Raw genomic sequence first — 21,482 nt, forward strand, 5'->3', positions numbered from 1 at the left:
TCCAGGTGGTACTATTGAGGACTGAATGAATCAGTCAACAGATGAATTACAAACCCTAGACACAAATAGTTTAAATTAAATTGATTGATTGTTTTAAACAAAAGTGATCAACAAAACACCACACACAAGGAGCTCAAGGTGTCTAGTAAAGACCAGTGCTTTGGTGTAGATAGATAGAGATACTTTATTGATCCATATGGTGCTGACAGAATTTCCCCTAACCTCAAAAAGACTTATCTACAGATGTATTTCTACCTAGCCTAAATAACAAGGTTCCATCTGCTATACAGTAACCAATATGTCTGTTTACTGGATCACTGCAGTTCCCCAGACAGCCACAGGAGGTCTCTTTCCAAATCCTATCAGCATAGCAAGTGTTGAAGTTGGATGTTCAGCATGGAAGTGACTGGAATCCTACAATTTCCAGGCATTTCTCATCATGGTGACAAAGTATTCGTCACTGTCGATAGAGGCACTCACTCCACTGTAGTAGTTCAGAAACTCTTCTTGTGTGACCTGTGACATTATATAAAAAATAAATCTCATGTTTGTAGGATGCAAAGTTTGAGGAAAAGGATCTAAGAAGCAGTACTTCCTCGTTTCACCTTTACTCCAGCACTGGATGTTTTACCAAATCATGTTTTGTGCAGCCACAGTGGTGAACTGTGTAAAATGTGTGAATAACATTTTTAAAAAATAGTATGCGTTTACTCGACCTTGCCATCTTTGTTGTAGGGTGAGTCAAAGCTGTCCAGGAACGAGCGAAACACTTGCTCCTCGCTCCACTCTCCGTTCTTGAACTTAGGATGGTGCTGGCTGTTGTAGACACCCTGCAGATCCTCTACGGTCACCAGACCATCCCCTGTCCTGTCCAGCTTCTTAAAAGCCTCTGCAATGATCTGCTTTCTCGCGTTTGACATTGGGGGCTGAAGTAGATGTAGAACACATGCAAGATAAAGCATTTATGTAAATTCTGTTTTTACCCCACTGGTGGTAAAGTGTCAGAATATTACCACAGAGTTGGGAGAGTTGACGGTCTAGACCAGTGTTTCTCAAACTTTCAGACCAAGGACCACTTAACCAAAAAAAAAAAAATACTCACGGACCACCTAGCTGAAAAAAAAAAAAGTCGACCTACTTCAACAGTATATTACAATAGGCCTACTCACTGAACCACCTTGCTTATTGTTTCAGAGGATTCATATGATTTCAACTGGCACAGCTTACATAGGCAGTGTTGCAGAACTGTTTGGATTTACATACAAGTTGGTTCAATATGGCAAACAACTCATCTATATTATATTTCACCATGTCTGCTTGCGGACCACTTGGGATAGCTTGCGGACCACCAGTGGTCCCTGGACCACACTTTGAGAAACACTGGTCTAGACAAATATGGCACTGGGCAGTAAACTCATTGTGGCATCAGACTTTCTTCATTTGTAAACTAAACACAGAGCCCGAGTTTGGTGGCGATATACTGTAGGTAGTGGAAAGCCATGTACATCAAGGCGGGGATGCTGAAATGGACAAGACCTCTCCGGTTAAGGGAAATTGAATAAACCACATCACATGCAACCAGTGTTAAATTTGGATCTGTTATCAATTAACTTTGGACTGACTCTGCCCATTTGCACCTGACATCGCTCTGGCCACAGTGTACATGCACTGTCAGCAAAATATGCTGTCAAACTCAAACACCCTAAATGTTTTAATTAATTAACATCAACTTTGCTGCTAAAGCTGTACAAGAATATGTGGTGCTCTACACAAAGTGTCTGCTACCTAAACTGAAATAGAACTCATCATGTGTGACTGCTGAATTCCATCATGGAAAGGTCAAAACCTCAACTGTGCACTGCATTCACAAAACTATACATACTCTTACCCTTAATTTTTCCAGGAACTCATTGAAATCGACTGTTCCACTTCCATCCTTATCGAATATGCTGAACACTTCCAAAGCTCTCTCTTTGGCCATGGTCACCCCATACGTGTCCAACCCCTTCTGGAACTCCTGCAGATCCAGGGATTTGCTACTATCGTCATCCATAATGCGAAATGTCCTTTGATGCACAAGAATATGTCCATGAAAACAGTGTAAGAGAAAAGAGAAGTGCAAAACTGTCCACAGTGCAACCAATGTATTGATAAACAGACGTTTCTGTCAGTCAAACATTTATCATTGAAATAATAGAATAGACAGTTACCCAGAACATTTCTAACAATTACTTTAACGTTGGTCCAGAAGCAGTGATTCAGAATTTATAATCTACTGTAGAATATAAGGTATTATACTTTATACAGTTGTGGCTGCATTTGTGGGTACCCTTGCAGATTATTGAAACAATGTTTTATTTCTTCCTTTAAAAAGTGACAAGATTCTAAGCAATTTTTTTCATGAATATCTGCATGTCTTTGTCAAGTAATAAAGTAAAGCAAAGACAGTTTGAATTAATTTATTGTGTATTTTACAAAGATACTCTAAAATGGCCTGGACAGATGTATAAGTATAGTATATAGTAGTAGTAGTAGTAAGAGTATATATACTCTTTTGATCCCGTGAGGGAAATTTGGTCTCTGCATTTATCCCAATCCGTGAATTAGTGAAACACACACAGCACACAGTGTACACACAGTGAGGTGAAGCACACACCAATCCTGGCACAGTGAGCTGCCTGCATCAACAGCGGCGCTCGGGGAGCAGTGAGGGGTTAGGTGCCTTGCTCAAGGGCACTTCAGCCGTGCCTACTGTTAGGGGTTCGAACCAGCAACCCTCCGGTTACAGGTCCGAAGTGCTAACCAGTAGGTCACGGCTGCCCCCAAAGATGTGTCGGTACCCTAAATTATATAGCCTAAATTACGGTCTTATAGTGATGCTTTAAATGATAAAATGAAGAATTAGTATCAGAGATGTATTTAGTCATTCAGCCTATAAGATGGAGAAAAGTAGTCTGTCTAGATAGATAGATAGATAGATAGATAGATAGATAGATAGATAGATAGATAGATAGATAGATCTCAGTAGCATACAGACATCACACACAACATGCACTTACAGCAGAAATGGTAAGTATAAACATATAACAAAACTCCACTGTAAAATAGAGACAGTAGAAGATAAGAAAAAACTAACAAAACTAAATATACTATATAAATTAAATAAAAAAAAATCCACAGTGTGCTTGAGGGTGATCAAGCATGAGACGCTTGCAGTGACAGGGCCGGGACTGGCCTGTAGTTATGTGTGCATGGTAAGGTGCTCAAGAGAGTGAGTGTCATGGTGAAGGTGCAAAAAGTAGTCCAACAGTAGTCCAACAGTGCAAGAATAAGGTCTAGAGACCAGCATAAATAATATGGACAAATAAGAGAGTAAAGTATAATGTAGACAAGGTAATATAAAAAACTATGTCAGTGCAAGAATAGGTTGAGGTAATAGGGTTACAGCCATTCAGTATTGTACAGGCTAGTCCCGGCCCCGTCACTGCAAGCGTTTTGATCACCCTCAAGCACACTGTGGATTTTTTAAATTTAATTTATATAGTATATTTATTTAGTATTGTTAGTTTTTCTTATCTTCTACTGTGTACAGTGGAGTTTTGTTATATGTATATACTTATATTAACCCTTTCTGCTGTAAGTGCATGTTGTGTGTGATTTCTGTATGCTACTGAGACCTTGAATTTCACCTTGGGGATCAAAAAAGTATCCATCTTGTAGCAGAAGCCATTGGTCATGTGTGCTAATATAGCATGAACCAGACCAGAAATAAAAAGAACCTGACTAAGGAGTTCAGAAGGGAAATTATAGGCAAGCATGTTAAAGGTAAGGCTATCATAAAAATCTCTAAATAGCTTGATGTTCTTGTGAGCTGCACATTTATTAAGGTAATTGGGAGTGTAGCCACCTTTGCTGGGTGTGGCAGAGGAAAGCCCAGATTGAACAGAGGGATAGTTCAAATTGGAAGACAAAAGAACCAAAGAAAACTTAGGTAAATTCCAAGGTCCATATGTATTTATTAATTATTAGAGTTATTTTGTATAAATTATTTTACTGAACTCTTTTGCACAGAAAATGACGATTCTAAGGTCAAGATAAATCAGTGTCTGATCACACACCATCTGTCACCTTTTCCCCCCATGGAACTTAGACTATTATGCACAATTTGTTTCTAGTCAAAAGTCTAATTTAAATTAAATTAAATTAAATGATGAATGCTAATTACTTTTGCCAGTTTCAAATTATTTTGGAAAAAAGAGCCTTTTTTCCCCTTTGTCGTGGTGGGCCATACAAACAATTTCAGACACCACTGTAGCCTATGTTAAATTAAGATTATAGAGATTATACACAACTTGCCTCCCAAGTCCCTTGATTCCAGCAGCCCCTCTTGCCAGGCACTGCTTCCTAAGATCTTCCAGGACATCTGATGATTGCAGATCCCCAGAGGCCATGTCTCTTTCTTAAAAAGCAGCGCAACAATTTTCTTTATATTTCTTCTTTATTTTGCGTGTTTGTTAACATGGGTCATCAGAATCTACCAAACGTTACCTTATTACCAAAGTATATCTACTAGCCTACTTCTCACAAAACACACGAGAGTAGGCTAGCTAAACCAGTAGAGGTTGTTGGCATGGATACTTTGTTGATTTTACTCCGCGTCTGTGACAACTAACCATAGTAGCACGGGAAGAAAAAAAGTATCCGCGCACTCAAATCAAGCAGCCTAAAATGGGGAAAATCCTCGTTGAGGTAATTTACAAGATCAACATGATGCATTTTATAGATTCCTTAACGTAACGTAGTATGCTATCAGTTCCCTGGCTTTTATGCTATCAAACAATAAAGGCATAAAGGTCTATTTTACAAGACCTCTACCTGTCTGTCTCAGTTATTGCCAAATATAGGTCTATAGTGTAGGCTAGAGTTTATGGTAGGCTATAGCCTGGGACACGAGTAGGCCTATTACCACATAGGAATGTAGGCTATATTAGGCTACCCCACCATAGATAACTTACAAGTTACCTTACCTTTAGTTGCGAAAATGCTGTGAGTCTTGCTGTCTTGTTTGGCACTGTTGTGTCACCCAGGTTGATTGCAAAAAATGTGCTCGCTCCACCCTCATTGTTCTCGTCGCGAGGTAGGCTGTTTGGGAATAGGTGGGCCTAACCCCCGCAGTTAAACTCACAGTTTGTAGGCTGCCATTATGTAGACTCAGTAATTAACGTTTAGTTCGAAGATAAATACTGAAATGAAATTGACCAATAATGTCCCTAGTAGCCTGACAAGTGAGAATAGCAGATAATTGAGCTGACTGCTGTCCTCATGGACCAGTAGGCTAGTAAAATCTATGGTGTAACCTAATGGACAGAGAATATTTTGAAAATGTTTCTTTTTCAAAAAAACATTTTGAAGAAGAAATTGTCTTTTTGTGTCAGCGCCACCATTATTTTCACTCGTGGCCCCTGTAATCGGTGGTGATCCCACTGATGATAGTTCTAATCTGCGCGTTTTCAAGAAATGAGCAGGCCTACTTTCCAGAAGAGATGAAGTGATTATATGAGTCAGCTTGGATATTTACACTGTAAGTTTGGCTGTTAAACATTTGGAAGATTGATCATTTGTGCACTGTGGCTGAAGAAAGGTCTGCAAAGATGTTCTTAATTGATCACATCTGTGAATGTGTAGATGTTTTCTAACGAGTGGTTTGGCTTGGACCGCTGAAGGCTCTATGCACCAAAATGTTTACACTGAGCTGTTTACTGTTTTTTCCAAAACACCATGCAAACAGCATATTTCTGCCCCTCTATTCACATATTAATGCACTGGATAGACCTCCTGGGTTAGAACAAGGAGTTAGGCCTAGTTCTTGTGCAAAGGATGTGCATGGTAATCCATGAGGCCAGATTTGGGGTAGATCTTTTTTTTTTCTTAAAAAATGTCAGTTTCCTTTGCTATGACTTGCAGGATCTTTATCTACATCTGTGATATGCATGACTGTTTTCATGCAGATTATGAGGAAAAGTAATGTATTGCTCTGTTCTGCCACTTTGCTTATCTAAATGGCTGGCCTGTAGGCTATGGCATGCTGTCAAACCATAATCTGTAGGCCACTACTCAAAAGAAGAGTTTTAGACCCAAACATTAACTTTTTGGACACAATGGCAGGTTAGACTCCTTTTTCATAGACTCCATAAACAAGTATGTTTTTTAAGCTGGTTAAGTTTATTCAGCAGTGTTTTAAAGAATATCAGAATACAAACTCGATTTTGGCACGTTGTTTAAAAATAAATAAATATTTTTCTCCCATGCTACCACATACTCTAAAATAAATAAACAGACCACTTTCCAATAAATATTGATTATTCACAACAAAGATGCACTGCATCAACTTAACTGCCGTTGGATCATGGTTGGATCAACCCAACAATGCTAGATCTGGTAACTGTTGCTGAAAAGCCAAGGTGAGAAGAATCTAAAATAAAAAAAAAAAATAAAAAAACATGACAAACATAGTGCTTCGGAATCCTTTTCATTCTCACTAGTTCTAACTATACATCAGGAGGCCAAAGCCTGTAGGCTACTGCTTTCTGTAGTTGTGCAAGTGCAGTGTGTTTTTTTTCCTTTCAGAAATCTTGTAATTTTCCATGTTTATCAGGGATAAAACAGAAATACCCTTTTGAGAAATCAGTCCACAATCCCAGATGCAAATATGCTCTCTAACACAAAACAAAGCCAACATAAAGTATTAGTAAAATAAACCATTAAGGGTATACTTTTTTGCAAAAAAAAAAAAAGAAAACTCACATGGAATGGGTTTTACAGACAACGTAGGCATTTTAGATGTTACATTGCTTGTATCTGTAACACTCTGTACTAGGTGCGGTAATGGTCTTACATGCGACAGCTCACTTTGATGATTCGTGTGAGACTGAGCAAGCAGGCATGTCTGTAGTCCTCCCTGCTACTTGCATTTAAGCACATTAGTGAAGACATCGGCCCTTTTTTTAAACTGTGATGAGTTCTGGCTCAGGTCTAATCCTGTTGTGGATTTTTCTTTATTTAACTGTAAGGTAATGGTTTAATTTGCTTCACTTTGTGGAACAGGGAGCAGCAAGCTCTTTCCCTGTGCATTAGGGCAGTGAAGCTTGCATGAAAACCCAGTGTGACAAAGATGCAGCAGGCCACGTGGCATCTTTGTCACACTGGGTACACCACGCAGGTCAATCACAAATGCATTCAATAAACTAATTCATGTGGTTTGATGAATGCCTCTTGATGTCTGCATTTGACTGCAAGTTTCACTGGTGGGAGGACATTGACGTCAGTAATGGCTGGGATTGCCCTTTTGCATTGAAACCTGTGCGATGCAAATCTGCTTTGACAGGTGACTGTAACTGCCTGTCTGAGATAGCCTCATAATTTACTGAGCACTGTAACAGGTTTGTTTTCACTAGGCTGAGTGGAATGTCGACGAGCGATTATTTACTTCTATCTGGGCAGAAGAATAATATACTTTTGTGTTATAAAAAGTTTGTTAGAGGCAAGTTTGGGTTTGGATGGGAACTCTGTTAAGAGAAGTATGGGTTTGAATGGGATTTAATGTGTTGTTTTGGCAAGGCTTTTGAAGCAGGAGATTTAGAATATCGTCATTTGTATTTGAGACCTATTTGTACAGCCTGACCTGATAGATTTTAGAAAGTATAAAAGAACAAAAAAGATATACTAAATTATATGACTGAATGCTCAAGTACAAGGAGATGGGTGTGTAGTCACTGAATTGATTGGATTTTCAGTCCAGGAAAAACGGAAAAGGAACATCAAAATTTGAGGTAGATATGCACATACAAACAACTTAATACTTCATCATTAAAATAACATTTATAAGCAGTTAACTCATCAAAAACAAACATTCCTAGCCAGATATTTTGCTGGTCTATGGTCTATCCAGAATAAGTCATGAGAATCGTTTCAGTGTCAAGTGTATACAATGGTTCCAAGTCTGTCATGAAAGGCCTTTGGTAGTCTCCAGGTTTCCATTACTGTCTTACTGGTCTTAGTGGAGGTTCTGACCTTTGGACACTTGAGAAACAAACGCCTTTCTTAAGGCTGATTGTGACCCCCACAGCCCTTTGGGCATTGGCCATGTCACATCACTTTTTTCAGGCATCTGTAATCCATCATCCCCCTCAATCACAGTACATCTCCAACTCCCCTGCCCCATGTACCCCCCCTACACCGGGGTTGTCACACGCAGCCGCACTCCCTGGCTGACACGTCGGGGATCGTGTAGAAGATGTTGTTGTTGCCAAAGAAGGACATGTCCTTCTCGTAGCGAGTGGGCCGGCAGCAGGGGCTGTAGCGGGCCTTGTCCTTCCGCCCCCTGCCTTTCCGTTCACGGGACGTGCTGATGTTGTCCAGTTGGCCAGCCCGCTGCATGTGCTCCAGGACCATGTCGTAGTGGCGCCGGCGTGCCGTGCACCTGCCACTGCAATAGCGGAACACCACCATCTCGTCGCTTTCGTAGCCCAGGCCCAGCTCGCTGACTGTCCGGTGGACCTCACGCAGTGCGCACGGACGCTGGTCCTTGCGGGCACGCTTAGTCCTGCGGCTCTGCCTGTCCTCAGAGCTCCACGGGCCACCGCTGCTGCGAGCGTCGTCTTCCTGTTCCTGCCCGTCCTGACGACTCTTCCGGTCCACCAGCGCGCTGACGATCTGCTTCAGCTCGCCCTCCGTGAAGCTCTGAAAGAGGTAGGTGACTGCAGGGAGATGAGAGAGCAGAAAGGCATGGTGAGAAGTTTGTCAGGTAAGGGTTAAACATGGATATCCACAATGCCGTCATCTTGAGCTCTAGTTCATCTCTAGTAAGACACAAAAACATTGCAAACTTTATGGAAATGTCTTTGTCGCAAGATATATATATAGTTCATGACTTGAATCTGCCTTGAAACTTGAATCTAACCCTTGTCCCTAACTTTAGAGATATTGTTAATCACCTCTAAGTCACATCTAAGGATAATCTGCACTTGTGTTTAGGACTCAATAGTTGGGTTTTAATGCACTTGTTGTTGTTTTTTTAAATGCACCTGAGTGGCACATAAAATCTTCTAATGCACATAACATTTGATTTGTAAGAGGAGGGTGGATTAGCTCTCAGTTCATATAATAAGGTATAATGCTATTAATATTGATCAACCTTACATTTTGATCCCTTAGTTAGTATTCTGAATTCCTCACTTTGATGACCAGAATGTCTATTCTTGATTTGCGTAGCAAACACAGATGCGTCTTCTCTTTAATGGACTTTAAATGAATGTGCTTAAAATATGCCAGTGAGCTGAATGGAAACCCAGTCATTATTACTCCCCAGAAACTAGCCCAGACTCAAGTGCAATTTCACACCTCCCGGTCAGTTTGTTTGCACATTTTAGAGCCATGACTCTTCTCGTCCCACCACTTTGGTCTGTGGTGTGTGGCTGAGACACATTAGGTGCTAGTTGACTGCGTAAGAGTGCAGCATACAAAGGCCTTAGTCACATAAACAAATTGGAGACTACATGGAGAAAGCCCATAAGCCTGCTGTCAGGGCCTTCAAGTGCCAGCTCATCAGTACTAGCACTGCTGTCAGGGCAGATAGAAACAAGCCAGCTTACACTCGGAGAGGAGAGAGCCCACGTTATCCGCAGACCGGGCACGCCGACGGAGACCACCCATCCTCGCTGACCTCGGAGGTGATGAGGATGTGGATGACTGTGTGGGCAATGATGTTGGTGATGACGTCAACGGTAAAGGTGGTGCCATCAGGGATGCCACCCAAGAGCGTTGTTTGGCTGGCGTGGGGGGCATCGCGGCGGGCATCATGGCAGGCTTAGTGAGGAGGACACACAGAGATGCACAGCAGAGCAGGATGGCCAAGGTGGCACCTTTCCATAACTTCATTTTAGAATGGATTGGAGCATTGAAACTCTGCAAAAGCAAGCAAGACAGAGAGGAACACTGTTACTTCCCTTGGCCCCATGCCCACAAGGTGTCACAAAATAGTTATTCAACAAGCAATCTTTTATCACCTGCAGCACTGGGAACTCTCTCGGAGTTGAAGTTAGTTCTGGGTGTTGTTTGTTCTAGCTGCTCATGATGTGCAAGTATGTGTATGGGCCGAGATTCTGTCTGGCAGGTTTTAAAATACACACGATCAGGGAGAATCACAAACTTGTATCACTAGCTAAGTATATTATACTATGTATATTTTTCCAGTGCTTTCTTTCTCTTATAGTTCGTTGACAGTAATCTTCCTGGCCCCTATGTAATTGCATCATGAAGTTTGTGTAGCAGTGGTTATTATTTCATGGTTGTTATTTTATCTTGGCTCCAATCAGTTTCCATTATTATTCACCAGGGGTTTAAAGACCACCACTCACCCCATTTTCACTTGGCTAAAAACACTTCCTTCCAAGTTTCATACCTTTCTAAAGATGGAAGCAGAAGGTATTAAAGGCACATCAGTCATTGGCTGTTGGTACAGTTCACCCCGCATGGCGCAAGATAGGGGTGAGAGTACCATTACTAGCATCAAGTACTTAATTGATGGGAAGCCATGAGACATCACCTGGTGACGAGCTGAGCATTGGCCCTCTGTGCTTTATAAACTTCCATTACATGTCGACTTGAAAGAATGCGACAAGAGTGCACTGACTCACATTGTGAAAGAGAGGAAATAATCATTCTCAAACAGGAATCGCCATGACACACCTATTTGCTGACCCTGGGGCCTCCTGGTCCATATGGATAATGTGTGTGTGTGCGTGCGTGCGTGTATGTGTGTGCACGCAAATCAGTCAGTGTTATGTTCCCCTTTCACCTCCTGCCAATACCACTCTCACCAGACTCAGAGTGTTAGTGTGTGTGTGTGTGTGTGTGTGTGCTCCCTCCAACACCACTCTCACCGGACCACTCAGGGCCACTCAGAGGAATTACATCACACAACTTCCTGTTATTTTTCCCTGGACGTCTTCTTTTCCTCTCCTTTAAGTTAAAAAGGTGAATCTCTCCCCCTTGCCCCTCTGCCCTTCTCCCTCTGATGTATCCAGTGGTAAGCTACTGTGTTTTTTGTTCTAGAACAGGGTTAGGACGAGCAAAACATTTCCGCAGATCAGGAAATGGCAAACGGGTTGGGACTAAGGACATATCCAGACCAGTCAGCCCCCTCCCGGACCCCAACAAAGTGCTTTGCCAGACTGGGTTCGAGGTGGCCTCAGTGGACCACATCCAGGCATGAGGCCTCCCATCTTGCATGCTACGAGACAATGTCGACGGGGAATGATGCGTGTCGTGCCTCTGTGTGATTCTCGCTCTTAAAAGTTCCAGCTCTTCGGGGGGTGCTTATTTTGATGAGAGTAACCCAACACCAATTTGTTTTGCCTCTCCAAGAGCAACAATAGAAAGGACATGTTAGACATCGACATCCAACGCCAAACAAGAAAGACTTGTAACTAACACACAGCAGTGACTGCTCAGATTCACCCAAGATTACTGAAGGATTTCCGTGTACAGTTCAGAGTAATTACTTGACGCACCAGGCACCAGAAAGGTGGCCCTTGATTGCACTGTTTACAATTTGAAGTCCTTCATATGGCGACTGTGCTTGATGGAGGATAGACCATCTGTTTTATTTCCTAACTCTTGTGTGTGTTGGGGTTTCCAAGCATGCTATCACCCAAGACTCAGCTCTTTCTTGTGTTTTCTTTTCTGAACATGACAGATGAAGTTTAATATAGGAACGCTTTGAAGAGCACGCTACAGCACTATATAATGGTTATAAATGATTACATCATTATTTGATTTCATTACCACAACGGCTGTTATCTCATGACGTCAGGTTATAGCACAAGACGCTGTTATTGCAAGCTTATATGTCAACTCATCAAGATACACACACACATTCTCTCTCTCTCTCTCTCTCTTTCAGTCTAATTGCAGTCAGACACTTGTGTCGGTTCAGAAATGAGGGCAACTGATGAATGGCCCTCCTGAGGTAAGATTGTTCCCATCTGCTGTCAGGTTGGGTAAGTGGTGATGAATTGAGGGGTAATGTTGTCTCCCCCATTTGAGCCCAAAGTCCAACATACACACACTTTAAACCCATTATTGGTGTGGGGGGAAAAGAAACACTTTGCCCCTAGTGGATATCGTGTGGCTGGCTCCCATCTCTGAAGATGACCGGATGAAGACAAGGGACCATTAATGTCAAAGTCAATGAAGTAGCAACCCTCAGCTTCCTGGACAAACGTCATTTCAACGTTTCCTCAACGTCAACATAAGGCTTCCAGCGCCACCATCACATTCTAGACCCCTGGCGTGTTGGGATATTCATAAGACGTCCACTATCTCATGTCTTTAACCGTCATCTCTTTTGGCCACACAGAGGGCCTATTCATAAGGCCCACTGTCACGACAGCTAAAGTGTCATCGTGTCTCGTAGGTCGTGCTTTCTGTCCCATTCTCTTCTCTGCACCACAAATAGGTCTCTATCCCCATCTGTGGTCTGCATTGCCTGGGCTCCCTACAATCTCCACTCTTTTTTGACCCCCTCTAACGTCTTGCGCTCTGTCGGATCATGGTCACAACAGGCTGTTCAGTGTGAGCTGTGCAGATATGTCAAAATTTCGACAGAAACCATGTCTGCGGGAATCAGTCAGCGTGAAGAATGGTATGGCAGTGTGGGGAGTTTGTGGCTTGCAGCCATACTACATGTAACGACTGAAACCCTCCTTTGTTCAGTCCAAAATTGACATGAACTTCTGTCACAGATCACTTAAAGTCCATGATCTAACTCAGTCTAAGCCCCACACATGTCCTATCCTCTCCCTCTCTTTCTCTCTCTCCCTCTCTTTCTCTCTCTCTCTCTCTCTCTCTCTCACACACACATACACACACACACACACACACACACACACACACACACACACCCATCCACACAGAGCCTACCCATGAACTTGTGAACGCAAAGTCAGACATGCTCAAAATGCAGAAATACTTGCCTCTTTCTTCTAATATTGACGTTCTTATCTGATCCAGGGATGAAACATGATGAATGAAGAGGGCTCTATTGACCTACCAGGGCATGCATGATGTGCTTATCATAACAATTTCCTTTTCCATCTTTGCTCTCTAATTTTGTTTGCATAGGAAATCTCCATTACTGCCATCCTCAGAACGTTCCATCAATACCGGGAAACTCTTATCTCTGCAAACCTGTTATCAAAAGAAGAACTATCTCATATGTACCCTGTAAACACAACTAAATCCTTGGAGAATCAAATTAAATATCTAATATCCTCTGTTGTTTTTAATTAGTGGCACATTAACGACAGACAAATTTGTTCCAGCAAGACCGTCCTCGTCTGTCTAAACATGTGAGTGACGGTAACTGTGACGCTGCTCAATGACAGCACACAAAGTTGCTGATCCATTAATTTAAAATAGACCACAGCCGTAGCTGCCATCGGCCTGCTTTAAGGTATTGATAGTTGGTGATTGATGGTTGCATAACTTACGGTAACCACCACCAATAATACCACGTCATCCTGCTGCCTATCCCAGTCCCAAGTGTAAGCTGTAGGAGCAACCCTAGGTGTGTGTGAGAGAGTGAGACAAGCCCTGGGGGCAGCTAGGAAATGTGTGAGAAAAGACGCCAACTCTCACCTCAGCATTTTCATCCCTTTGTCCAAACCGCTGGATCAGTCACCTCACTTCTCTCTCTCTTTCTCTCACTGACTTTCTTGCTCTGACTTCTCCCTTGGCTCTTGTCTGTCTAATTTTCTTCCCCCTCCGTTCTCTTCCTTTCAGGCCCACACCCGTGGCACACCCCTCTCCTTCACCGCAGTGGGGCTATAGATTTACACTGTGGCTCATATCAAACAGGAGGAAGAAGGGGAGATTGGAAGAGCGAACCCATGTATACTTTACAACATACGTTATTTTTCCTGTAAATATTAAGGACAGCGGCTGGTTCGGTATTTGCCGTGGTGCACTTCCTGGTGGATGTGTCCTTTGCTTGCTTTACGACGGGCTCCATAAAGGGCGAGTGGAGAAGCGTGGCCACGGCCAGTAATGGGAACACACTCCAAAGATCAGGGACGGATTAGCACTAATGCGGCCCCACTTCATCTGCCTTCACGTGGGATAACACCTGCGATTGGCCGACTGAAGGTGTGGCCCCGGCCATCTGACTTAATCTCTTAGCCCTACCCTGCTTCAACCCCCTACGGCACCACGCCACTACACCACCAATAACCTCCCTCTCCGCACAACGACTCAGACACAGAAAGAGAGGGGCACACAAAGGGAGGATCCCCAAGTACGTCACTAAAAAGCCTGGAGAATAGACTTGTGTGGCACACATATGTACTGTACACACACAAATTCTGACAGCAGGACAACCAGCTGCTGCATTTGGTCAACCTACTGTATTTGACCATAATACATTTTTAAAAAATAGGAAATATTTTTTAGCTAATACAAAATGTCATTATCTAATAGTTGTGTAGACTGCCCGTTTTATATTAGCTCCAGGGCATTTCCACGTCCATATAGCTATTGTATTGCAAAGAGGGGCTGATTGCCTTCTTACCTTTGTATGTACCGGTATGTGTCTCTGCTCAAATGAATGTGATGAGCACACAGTGATCATATACAAGGGAAAGCAACTAAACTGGGTTTGGTCCTCTATAGCCTCTATACAGCTATACGGCTTTAATAGGACCTCGGCCTACAGAGAGCCATCCTTGCTAACGTGAAGTACAGGTTGACGCGGGTTAATCAGCTCTCTTTGCTCTAATGCCCAGCTAGGTCCAACAGTCTGCCTGGGCCACCTCGTTGCTGCAGGCATCATGACCGCATTGCAGGCTGGGAGAGAGCTTGGCACCCCTCAATTATACTCACTGATAGCAACTGGTACAGCATGATACATGTTGTGTGCAGAGGCTAGTATTTGTTCTGGAAGGCAAGGCACTGACCTATGTGTCTAGGCTTCCCACCTATGTTCCATGTAGCGCTCAAAGCTGGTTGTAGTTGTTGCGGCTGCTCTTGCGTGTTGGTCTTAAAGCATATGGCCAAGTACAGGCAATTTCTCTTTTCGAAGTGTAACCAAGCAAAGGTCTCTTTTAAATAGCCTAGAAAGATAAAAAAAAAGCATTTTTCTTGAACACAGAGCCAAACCTCCTCCCGGAATGGCAAGGTGCAGCGTCTCCGAAGCCAAGCCAGTGATTTTTCACCTGGCCAAGGCTGATTTGTGTGTCCCCAGCCATCACTGGAAGTGAGGAATTCACCATCATTACGCAGTCTGCCATCCCAAGGTCAGGAGCGCAGGCATTTAGACAGCCCCTGCGGCCCCTCTCCCAGCCCCACGCTCTCTGTGCAATCACCCTACCATACACGCAGCCTGGTTCCGGCACACCCACCTTCTTTAAAGAAAAGCCAAGCGATTGAAAGCATGTGTACGTTTGCCAGAGACCTACTGCTATTTGGATGCATTGAACCTATATACACACACACAGTTTGAGTTTGTTTGTGCCCCTGCCTTTTCTTCTCTCTTATTTTGTGTAGACCGGGTCTTTGCGTTGTTAAGGTGGCATCCCTCTTCTAGTCAAATTAGTGGAGGGAGTGTTGGTTTACTCAAGCCACTCTGGGATTATCAGCATTTTGATCTTATCCCTCGGTGAAAGCAGTGTGGGTTTTTTTGTCATGTGATGGGGGCACAAAAAGCCTTGATGGGAGCTCTCTGGCATGGGCTGAATAGCTTTTCTGCCTTCAACATGTCACTGCACGGAGGGAAAAAAAACACTCGTCGGAGTGTCAATTTGAAATATGTTGAGACATTTAAGGGGATCAGCGAAAACATTCCTGAGCTTTCAGTGGATTGTTTTGCCATGTGCCTATCAGATAGAGAGAGAAGAGAGATAGAGAGAGATGGCGTCCATCTCCCATCTGTTGGAGAGCCGCATGCTTCCAAAAAAAACGGTTTGCCCTGTCCCATGCCAGAAGTGCTGTGGGCGTCAAACGTGGGGTTTGTGTGATTGATGGAAGTCCTTCATGGAGCTTGAAAAGTAAGCCAGATTGGATCTCTGGGTTATGGGAGTTGAAGGGCTCAAGTGACGAGAAGCTTAGCCTCTGGTGCCCCAGCCACTCGTAACGTGCCTCGCACCCCCCCCCCCCCCCCAGGCCAAGGGTCACTGGCCTCCCCATTTACTTTTCATGGCAGAGAAATCATGCACATGACACATGGTGAGTAAGCGTAGATGTTAGCACCACGAGCATCAATAGGCTTGCCTCTCTGTCCTAGTGTTAGTGACTTAAAACCTTGAACAGGTGTGAGACAGTGATGGGGTGCACTTTGGAGATTAGTTAATTTTTTTAGGTTAATCCCCCCCCCCCCCAACTCTTCGCACCATTTCCACACCAATATGGTTTCAACAAGTGTCTTGGATTCAGAACAAGCTGAACCTTCTAAGCATGTCAAAAGACAATGTGTGCAACCATGCTGCAGCCTATGTTGTTTGTATTTCTCTGTTAAGATCACTATCTTCTGTTAAGGTCGCTGAACACATTTCAGGAATGCCAGATCAAAGGGTGAACACAGATGAGTGACGAGAACTATGTGGACTGATAGGAAATGCGGACATCAAACAAATTTGTCAAGTAAATGTCAACCCTGAGCTCTCGCCAGCATACTGACATTTTGTGAACCTTCGCCTCGGTGCAGTGCTTAACGCATTCGCACTAAGCTGCGGCTTATTCTAACAAAAGGAGATGTGTCCTTACCGTTCGCTTGGCTAATCCAGCCTTATCTTTATGTCGCTGTATCGGGTTGACCTCAAGACAAGTGCCAGTCCAATAAGTCCCTCATCATGAGGCAAAGGATGAGATGGGCACACACACACCATACACACACTTTCTGTCTCTGTCTCTCCACCCCCACGGCTCTCTGCACCTTCTACATCTGGGGGCGGCCGGGAAAGCTCCTCCAGCGCTGTGGTGCGTGCCGTCCGAACGTGCGTCTCTGCAGATGCTCCAAACGGACTCCTCCCTAGAGGTCCCTCATGGCGCTGCGAACTTTTCCAGAATCATGAAATCACCGCTGGCTCACATCCTCCCTGAAGATGGGTGTTTGTAGTTTCTTCATACTTTTCAGGGTGTGTGTGTGTGTGTGGAGTTGGTGTTTGAAGGTTGGGGCGGTGAGCGCCTTCCAACAAGTCCTTGACACTTCAAATTCTCTGCTTGGCCAACGCTTAATGTTTTGGTTTGTGGAAATCCCTTCTGTATACACTGATGTTCCTGTCCCTCCACTTGCCCCCGTTTGCTGAGAGTATTCCACTCAGCCGGGAGAGGCAGACCTAGAACATAAATTGTAGAATTCAAACAGGGGATGGAAACACTATCCATGTGCACTTCAACACATCCAAGCCAACATCATCTACAAAAACAAAACTAAGTTATGTTGCAGATCTTTTTTCCGAGTAGTTCTCTGTGTCCACATTCTTTTGTTTAAGAATCTATATGTATCTCTCCTATGTACAGACTAAATGTATCAGACTTATGTATGTGTGTCAAAGCCACGGACTACCAATCAATTTAAACATGGAGAACAAAAGTTAGACAGCAGCTTAACAGCTTTTCCACATGCAATTCAAAAGGCATTATATTAGACAAGACAGACAATCCTCAAGATGCACATCTTTGACACAAATCTAACATTAAACTTCCCAAACTATGATCGACTACAATTTCCATGTAATGCTTTATAGTACCTATTACAGATGATTCTATCTATCTGATTCTTCTGAGTCCTTTTGCTAGTGACTTACCTTTTGGGCTTGTGTGAGGATGGTCAGGGCAGACAGACTGTCCGGATTGAAAGTGTCCTGTTCATGTGGCGGGGTGAAGCCTTTTAGAGGATCAGAGGAGCGTACAGGCTGAGAAGTGCATCCGTGTGCCTGTGTGTGTGTGTGTCTCCGTGTGTCCGTGTGTGAGACAGAGAGCCAATGGGAGCTCTATGGAAGTTCTCAGTGTCTCCCTCTTCCTCTTTCTCTCTCTCTCTCTCTCTCTCTCTCTCTCTCTCTCTCTCTCTCTCTGTTCGCTGGCTGTGGCTCCTCCTCAGTGGTGTGCATTGAGGAGCAGCAGGCTCGGATTACCACTGACTGCTAATCTGGCCGCTGTGGGCCCTGGCAGACTCAGCGGGGCTGCGCAATGCCTATGTGACCTGTGTCCTGCCAGTGGGCTCCCTTGGGCTCCCAGGGGCCACCCATGCCGTGGCCCCCAGTACGGCCACAGGAGGCAGCATTTCAGACAGATTTGCCTACCTGACGTGTGGGTTAACCAGTAACATTAGTGCCCATCAGTAGGGCTGGGACGGTAACCGCATTACCGCGGTCACGTGACCCCTACCGCGGGTCTGAGCTCGTCACCGTCATCACCGCAAAAAAAAAAAAAAAAATCTGTTAAACATTTGGGTGATTCGACCAAAGATTGTTAAGGCGGAGCAAGATACTTCATCGTAGTTCATGTCTATGGGCGCGAAATGGGGATCGAATCCTGTCTGCATAAAGAGGCGTGTCGATGACTTATTGACGAGCGTACGTTGCAACCGGCCAACAGCAGCTGCATAAATAACCGGCGCACACCTGATATAAGGTTGATTTTCTCCAGAATGGAATGCTCAAAAATGCTAAAAATGTACCTGAAATGTTCAGATGGGTTTGAGGATCATGAAAACGTGCCCGAAATTCACATTCCTAACTCTACAGAACCAAGACCTTAGCATATGTGGTGAAATTCTGAGCTATGCCCATAGACTTCAATGGAGCAGTCGCTGCCTCTGCTCTGCATAAAGGGGGGTTTTGCCCCCCCCCTCGTGCGATCCGGGTTCCCGGAAGTGGCTCCTGATGAAACATCTTGCTCCGCCTTAACAATCTTTGATTCGACTTCGACGTTTTCAACCATGACATATGCACAATTCCGGTTTGAAAACGTAGCAGAATCTCAGAGTTATGCAGTCAGCTTAGACGTCTGCAGGTGGCTAGCCTAGGCTACATGAAGTTGAATCCCACTATAATTGGCCTGCACATGTGTACGCGTACTGTAGGCCTATGTAATGTCATGATGTGTAATGTGATGAACCATCTTATGACATTGATACTCAGAGAACCACAGTTACGTTAAGTAGGCTAACCCTCCGTTTTCACAACAAAACTTCAAACCGTTAGCCTGACGAGCCAGACCCACATTAAAATGTAGTGTCTGGGCACTCACCGTTCGCAGTGCTCAGTCCGAGGGGCGGGATAATCAGTTGTCTTTCAAATTCCCTCTGCACGCAATAGGACAGCGGCAGCGCTATGAGTCCCATGCGTTTCCCACCAGCGGAGCTAGTTGGCTAGTTCAAACGTTTGCCAACTTAATAAAAGCTTAACTCGTGTCACACTGTTCGCCAACAGCAACATCCATCTTATTTGTTTTCAAGAAGCAGGGAATTCAAGCCAAACCATTGCAACTCTGCCATCAATCATTATGTTAGGCCCACCTAACGACTCTATACATGATTTCATTGGCCTGATTGAGTTTCGATTTCTGGAGCTCACAAGCCAACGGAGAGTTACTAGACTAGACCTGGCAGCTGCCGCTAGGGGCGCGTCTAGATTTCTAGGCTATCAAACCTGTCATCAAAAAAAAAATGAAGCAAATCCAACCTTTCGCGTTTGTGTTGGGGAGCGCGATGTTCCAACATTCCATTTGTTTACTATGCGAGAGTAGTAGCCCAGAAATCTAGACGCGCCCCTAGCGGCAGCACATTACATTTGCTGCACATTTTAATGTGGGTCTGGCTCGTCAGGCTACGAGAGTAGGGGAGAACTGGCACAATCGTAACACTTTTTTCTATTCTCTCCGTTCAAACTCGATTTACATAAAGCTGTTAAAAGTGAACGCTGTGAAATTTGGCCAGAAAGGAGTCATACATGTTTAGTTCATGAAAGAATTACAAAATATGTTCTAGTTTGTTAAGAATTTAACTTAACAGCGACATGTAGGTCGAGCTAGCCTCGGACCTACTTTTGTTACAACCTGACGCAGCCATTAAAACGTGCGGTAGCCTACCGTTGTAACATTAGCATAAGCGTCAAGACTGTAACAGTTCTTAAATCATGATAGCCTTGTTGATAAACTGCTTATTTCTTTCATGTCTGAAGCATTAGGTTTAGTGGTCTTTGAAGTTGCTGCAGCTGCCAAATTTTTTATTGGCTATGATGGCTGAAGGCGGCACAAAATTCATAATCCATAATCCATTTTTTTTTTTGGGGGGGGGGGGGGTGTATACCGCAAAACCGCGGTAATTTCTTGCTCACCGACCGCGGTAAGAAAACATCCATACCGTCCCAGCCCCACCCATCAGCATGTGAATTATTTTTTTTATGATGCTTGTGCAGCAACCATGATAAATAGATGACCACATGGCTATTGGTGCCTCCACGGCAAGCAAATTCATTCAGGGACTATAATATGTGACCTATGTAGTCACTGGAGACATTCACAATTCTGGTGTGTATGTTTTAAAGGCAAAATCGTAAAATCTAAATGTAAATCAGGTTTTTTATGCGTATGTAAAGAATTTGGTCTCGGCATTTAACCCATCCAAGAATTAGGTTGTGCAGTGACCATGATGACTGCTAGAGAGAGAGAGAGAGAGAGAGAGTTAAAAATGATTCTCTCTCTCTACCAAAGCTCATCTTTGGATAATGACTCTTTTGGGAAACACGCCTTAGAACAAGTCCTGGACACAGGCAGCATGGAGGTCATTTTTAGATGCCTGTTCTAATTGCTGCCATTTAAAAAGAAAGTGAGAGGCGTGGGATGGAGGCTTTTGGGGAAGACAAGGACAAGGGATTGTGAGTGCAAGGGAACCTGAGTTCACAAGTAAGCGTGCAGCCCCGTGAGGTCGGCGAAAGCTTTACCTGAGAGTGTTCTCGCTGTGCTAGAAACATGGCCTGACCTGGTTGTGAGGTCTGCCCACTGGCTTGACATTCCGTGTAATCAGGAATTTGCCTGAGCGTCCTCTTTCTTCTTTGATGGCTTGTCCCCAAGCACACTTTATTGGGATAACGTTTCGGCCCGCCTGGATGGATGTTCTGGTCCAAGGGAAAGGGAAAATGATTCCCTCGTAATTTAAAATACTATGATGGAAACCATCTCGAAGTAAAACATCACAGCGGCCGTTCGGAGTTAAAAGCAAAAGTGGATTTGCCAGTCTGAGTCACAGATTCACGACTCGGCTTCCAAAAACAAGCTGCCGTCTTTTACTGTCAGTTTGTTTTTCCCTGCATGTGTGGGAACCACACGAGAAAATAGAGAGCAGATGGAAGCTTTTGGGAAAGTCTCCAGTTCTTTAATCTGAAGGATAAATAAATACCTGACTGCTGAGAAAGAGAAAGACAGAGAAA

General features: G+C 43.9%; 2 protein-coding genes across 3 annotated transcripts; both read right to left on the reverse strand.

The window, feature by feature from the left end:
* Positions 1 to 133: 133 nt before the first annotated feature.
* capsla (calcyphosine-like a) lies at positions 134 to 5,186 on the reverse strand. Its single transcript, XM_042098188.1, has 5 exons — positions 5,028 to 5,186; positions 4,357 to 4,459; positions 1,889 to 2,066; positions 717 to 926; positions 134 to 516 (listed from the first exon to the last, which is right to left on the reverse strand). The coding sequence occupies exons 2-5, from the start codon at positions 4,449 to 4,451 to the stop codon at positions 415 to 417; spliced, it is 585 nt and encodes a 194-aa protein (XP_041954122.1). The 5' UTR covers positions 4,452 to 4,459; positions 5,028 to 5,186; the 3' UTR covers positions 134 to 414.
* A 1,541-nt stretch (positions 5,187 to 6,727) lies between these two features.
* LOC121713515 (glial cell line-derived neurotrophic factor) lies at positions 6,728 to 18,150 on the reverse strand. 2 transcript variants are annotated; one of them, XM_042098169.1, is made up of 4 exons: positions 17,859 to 18,150; positions 16,816 to 17,387; positions 9,651 to 9,963; positions 6,728 to 8,756 (listed from the first exon to the last, which is right to left on the reverse strand). In XM_042098169.1, the coding sequence occupies exons 3-4, from the start codon at positions 9,934 to 9,936 to the stop codon at positions 8,245 to 8,247; spliced, it is 798 nt and encodes a 265-aa protein (XP_041954103.1). In that variant the 5' UTR covers positions 9,937 to 9,963; positions 16,816 to 17,387; positions 17,859 to 18,150; the 3' UTR covers positions 6,728 to 8,244. The 2 variants fall into 2 exon arrangements, with proteins under 2 accessions (XP_041954103.1, XP_041954109.1); XM_042098175.1 differs by lacking the exons at positions 16,816 to 17,387; positions 17,859 to 18,150 and adding an exon at positions 10,065 to 10,169.
* Between the last annotated feature and the right edge of the window lie 3,332 nt (positions 18,151 to 21,482).

Source organism: Alosa sapidissima, chromosome 1 (genome assembly GCF_018492685.1).
Source record: "Alosa sapidissima isolate fAloSap1 chromosome 1, fAloSap1.pri, whole genome shotgun sequence".
Taxonomy (NCBI): Eukaryota; Metazoa; Chordata; class Actinopteri; order Clupeiformes; family Clupeidae; genus Alosa; species Alosa sapidissima.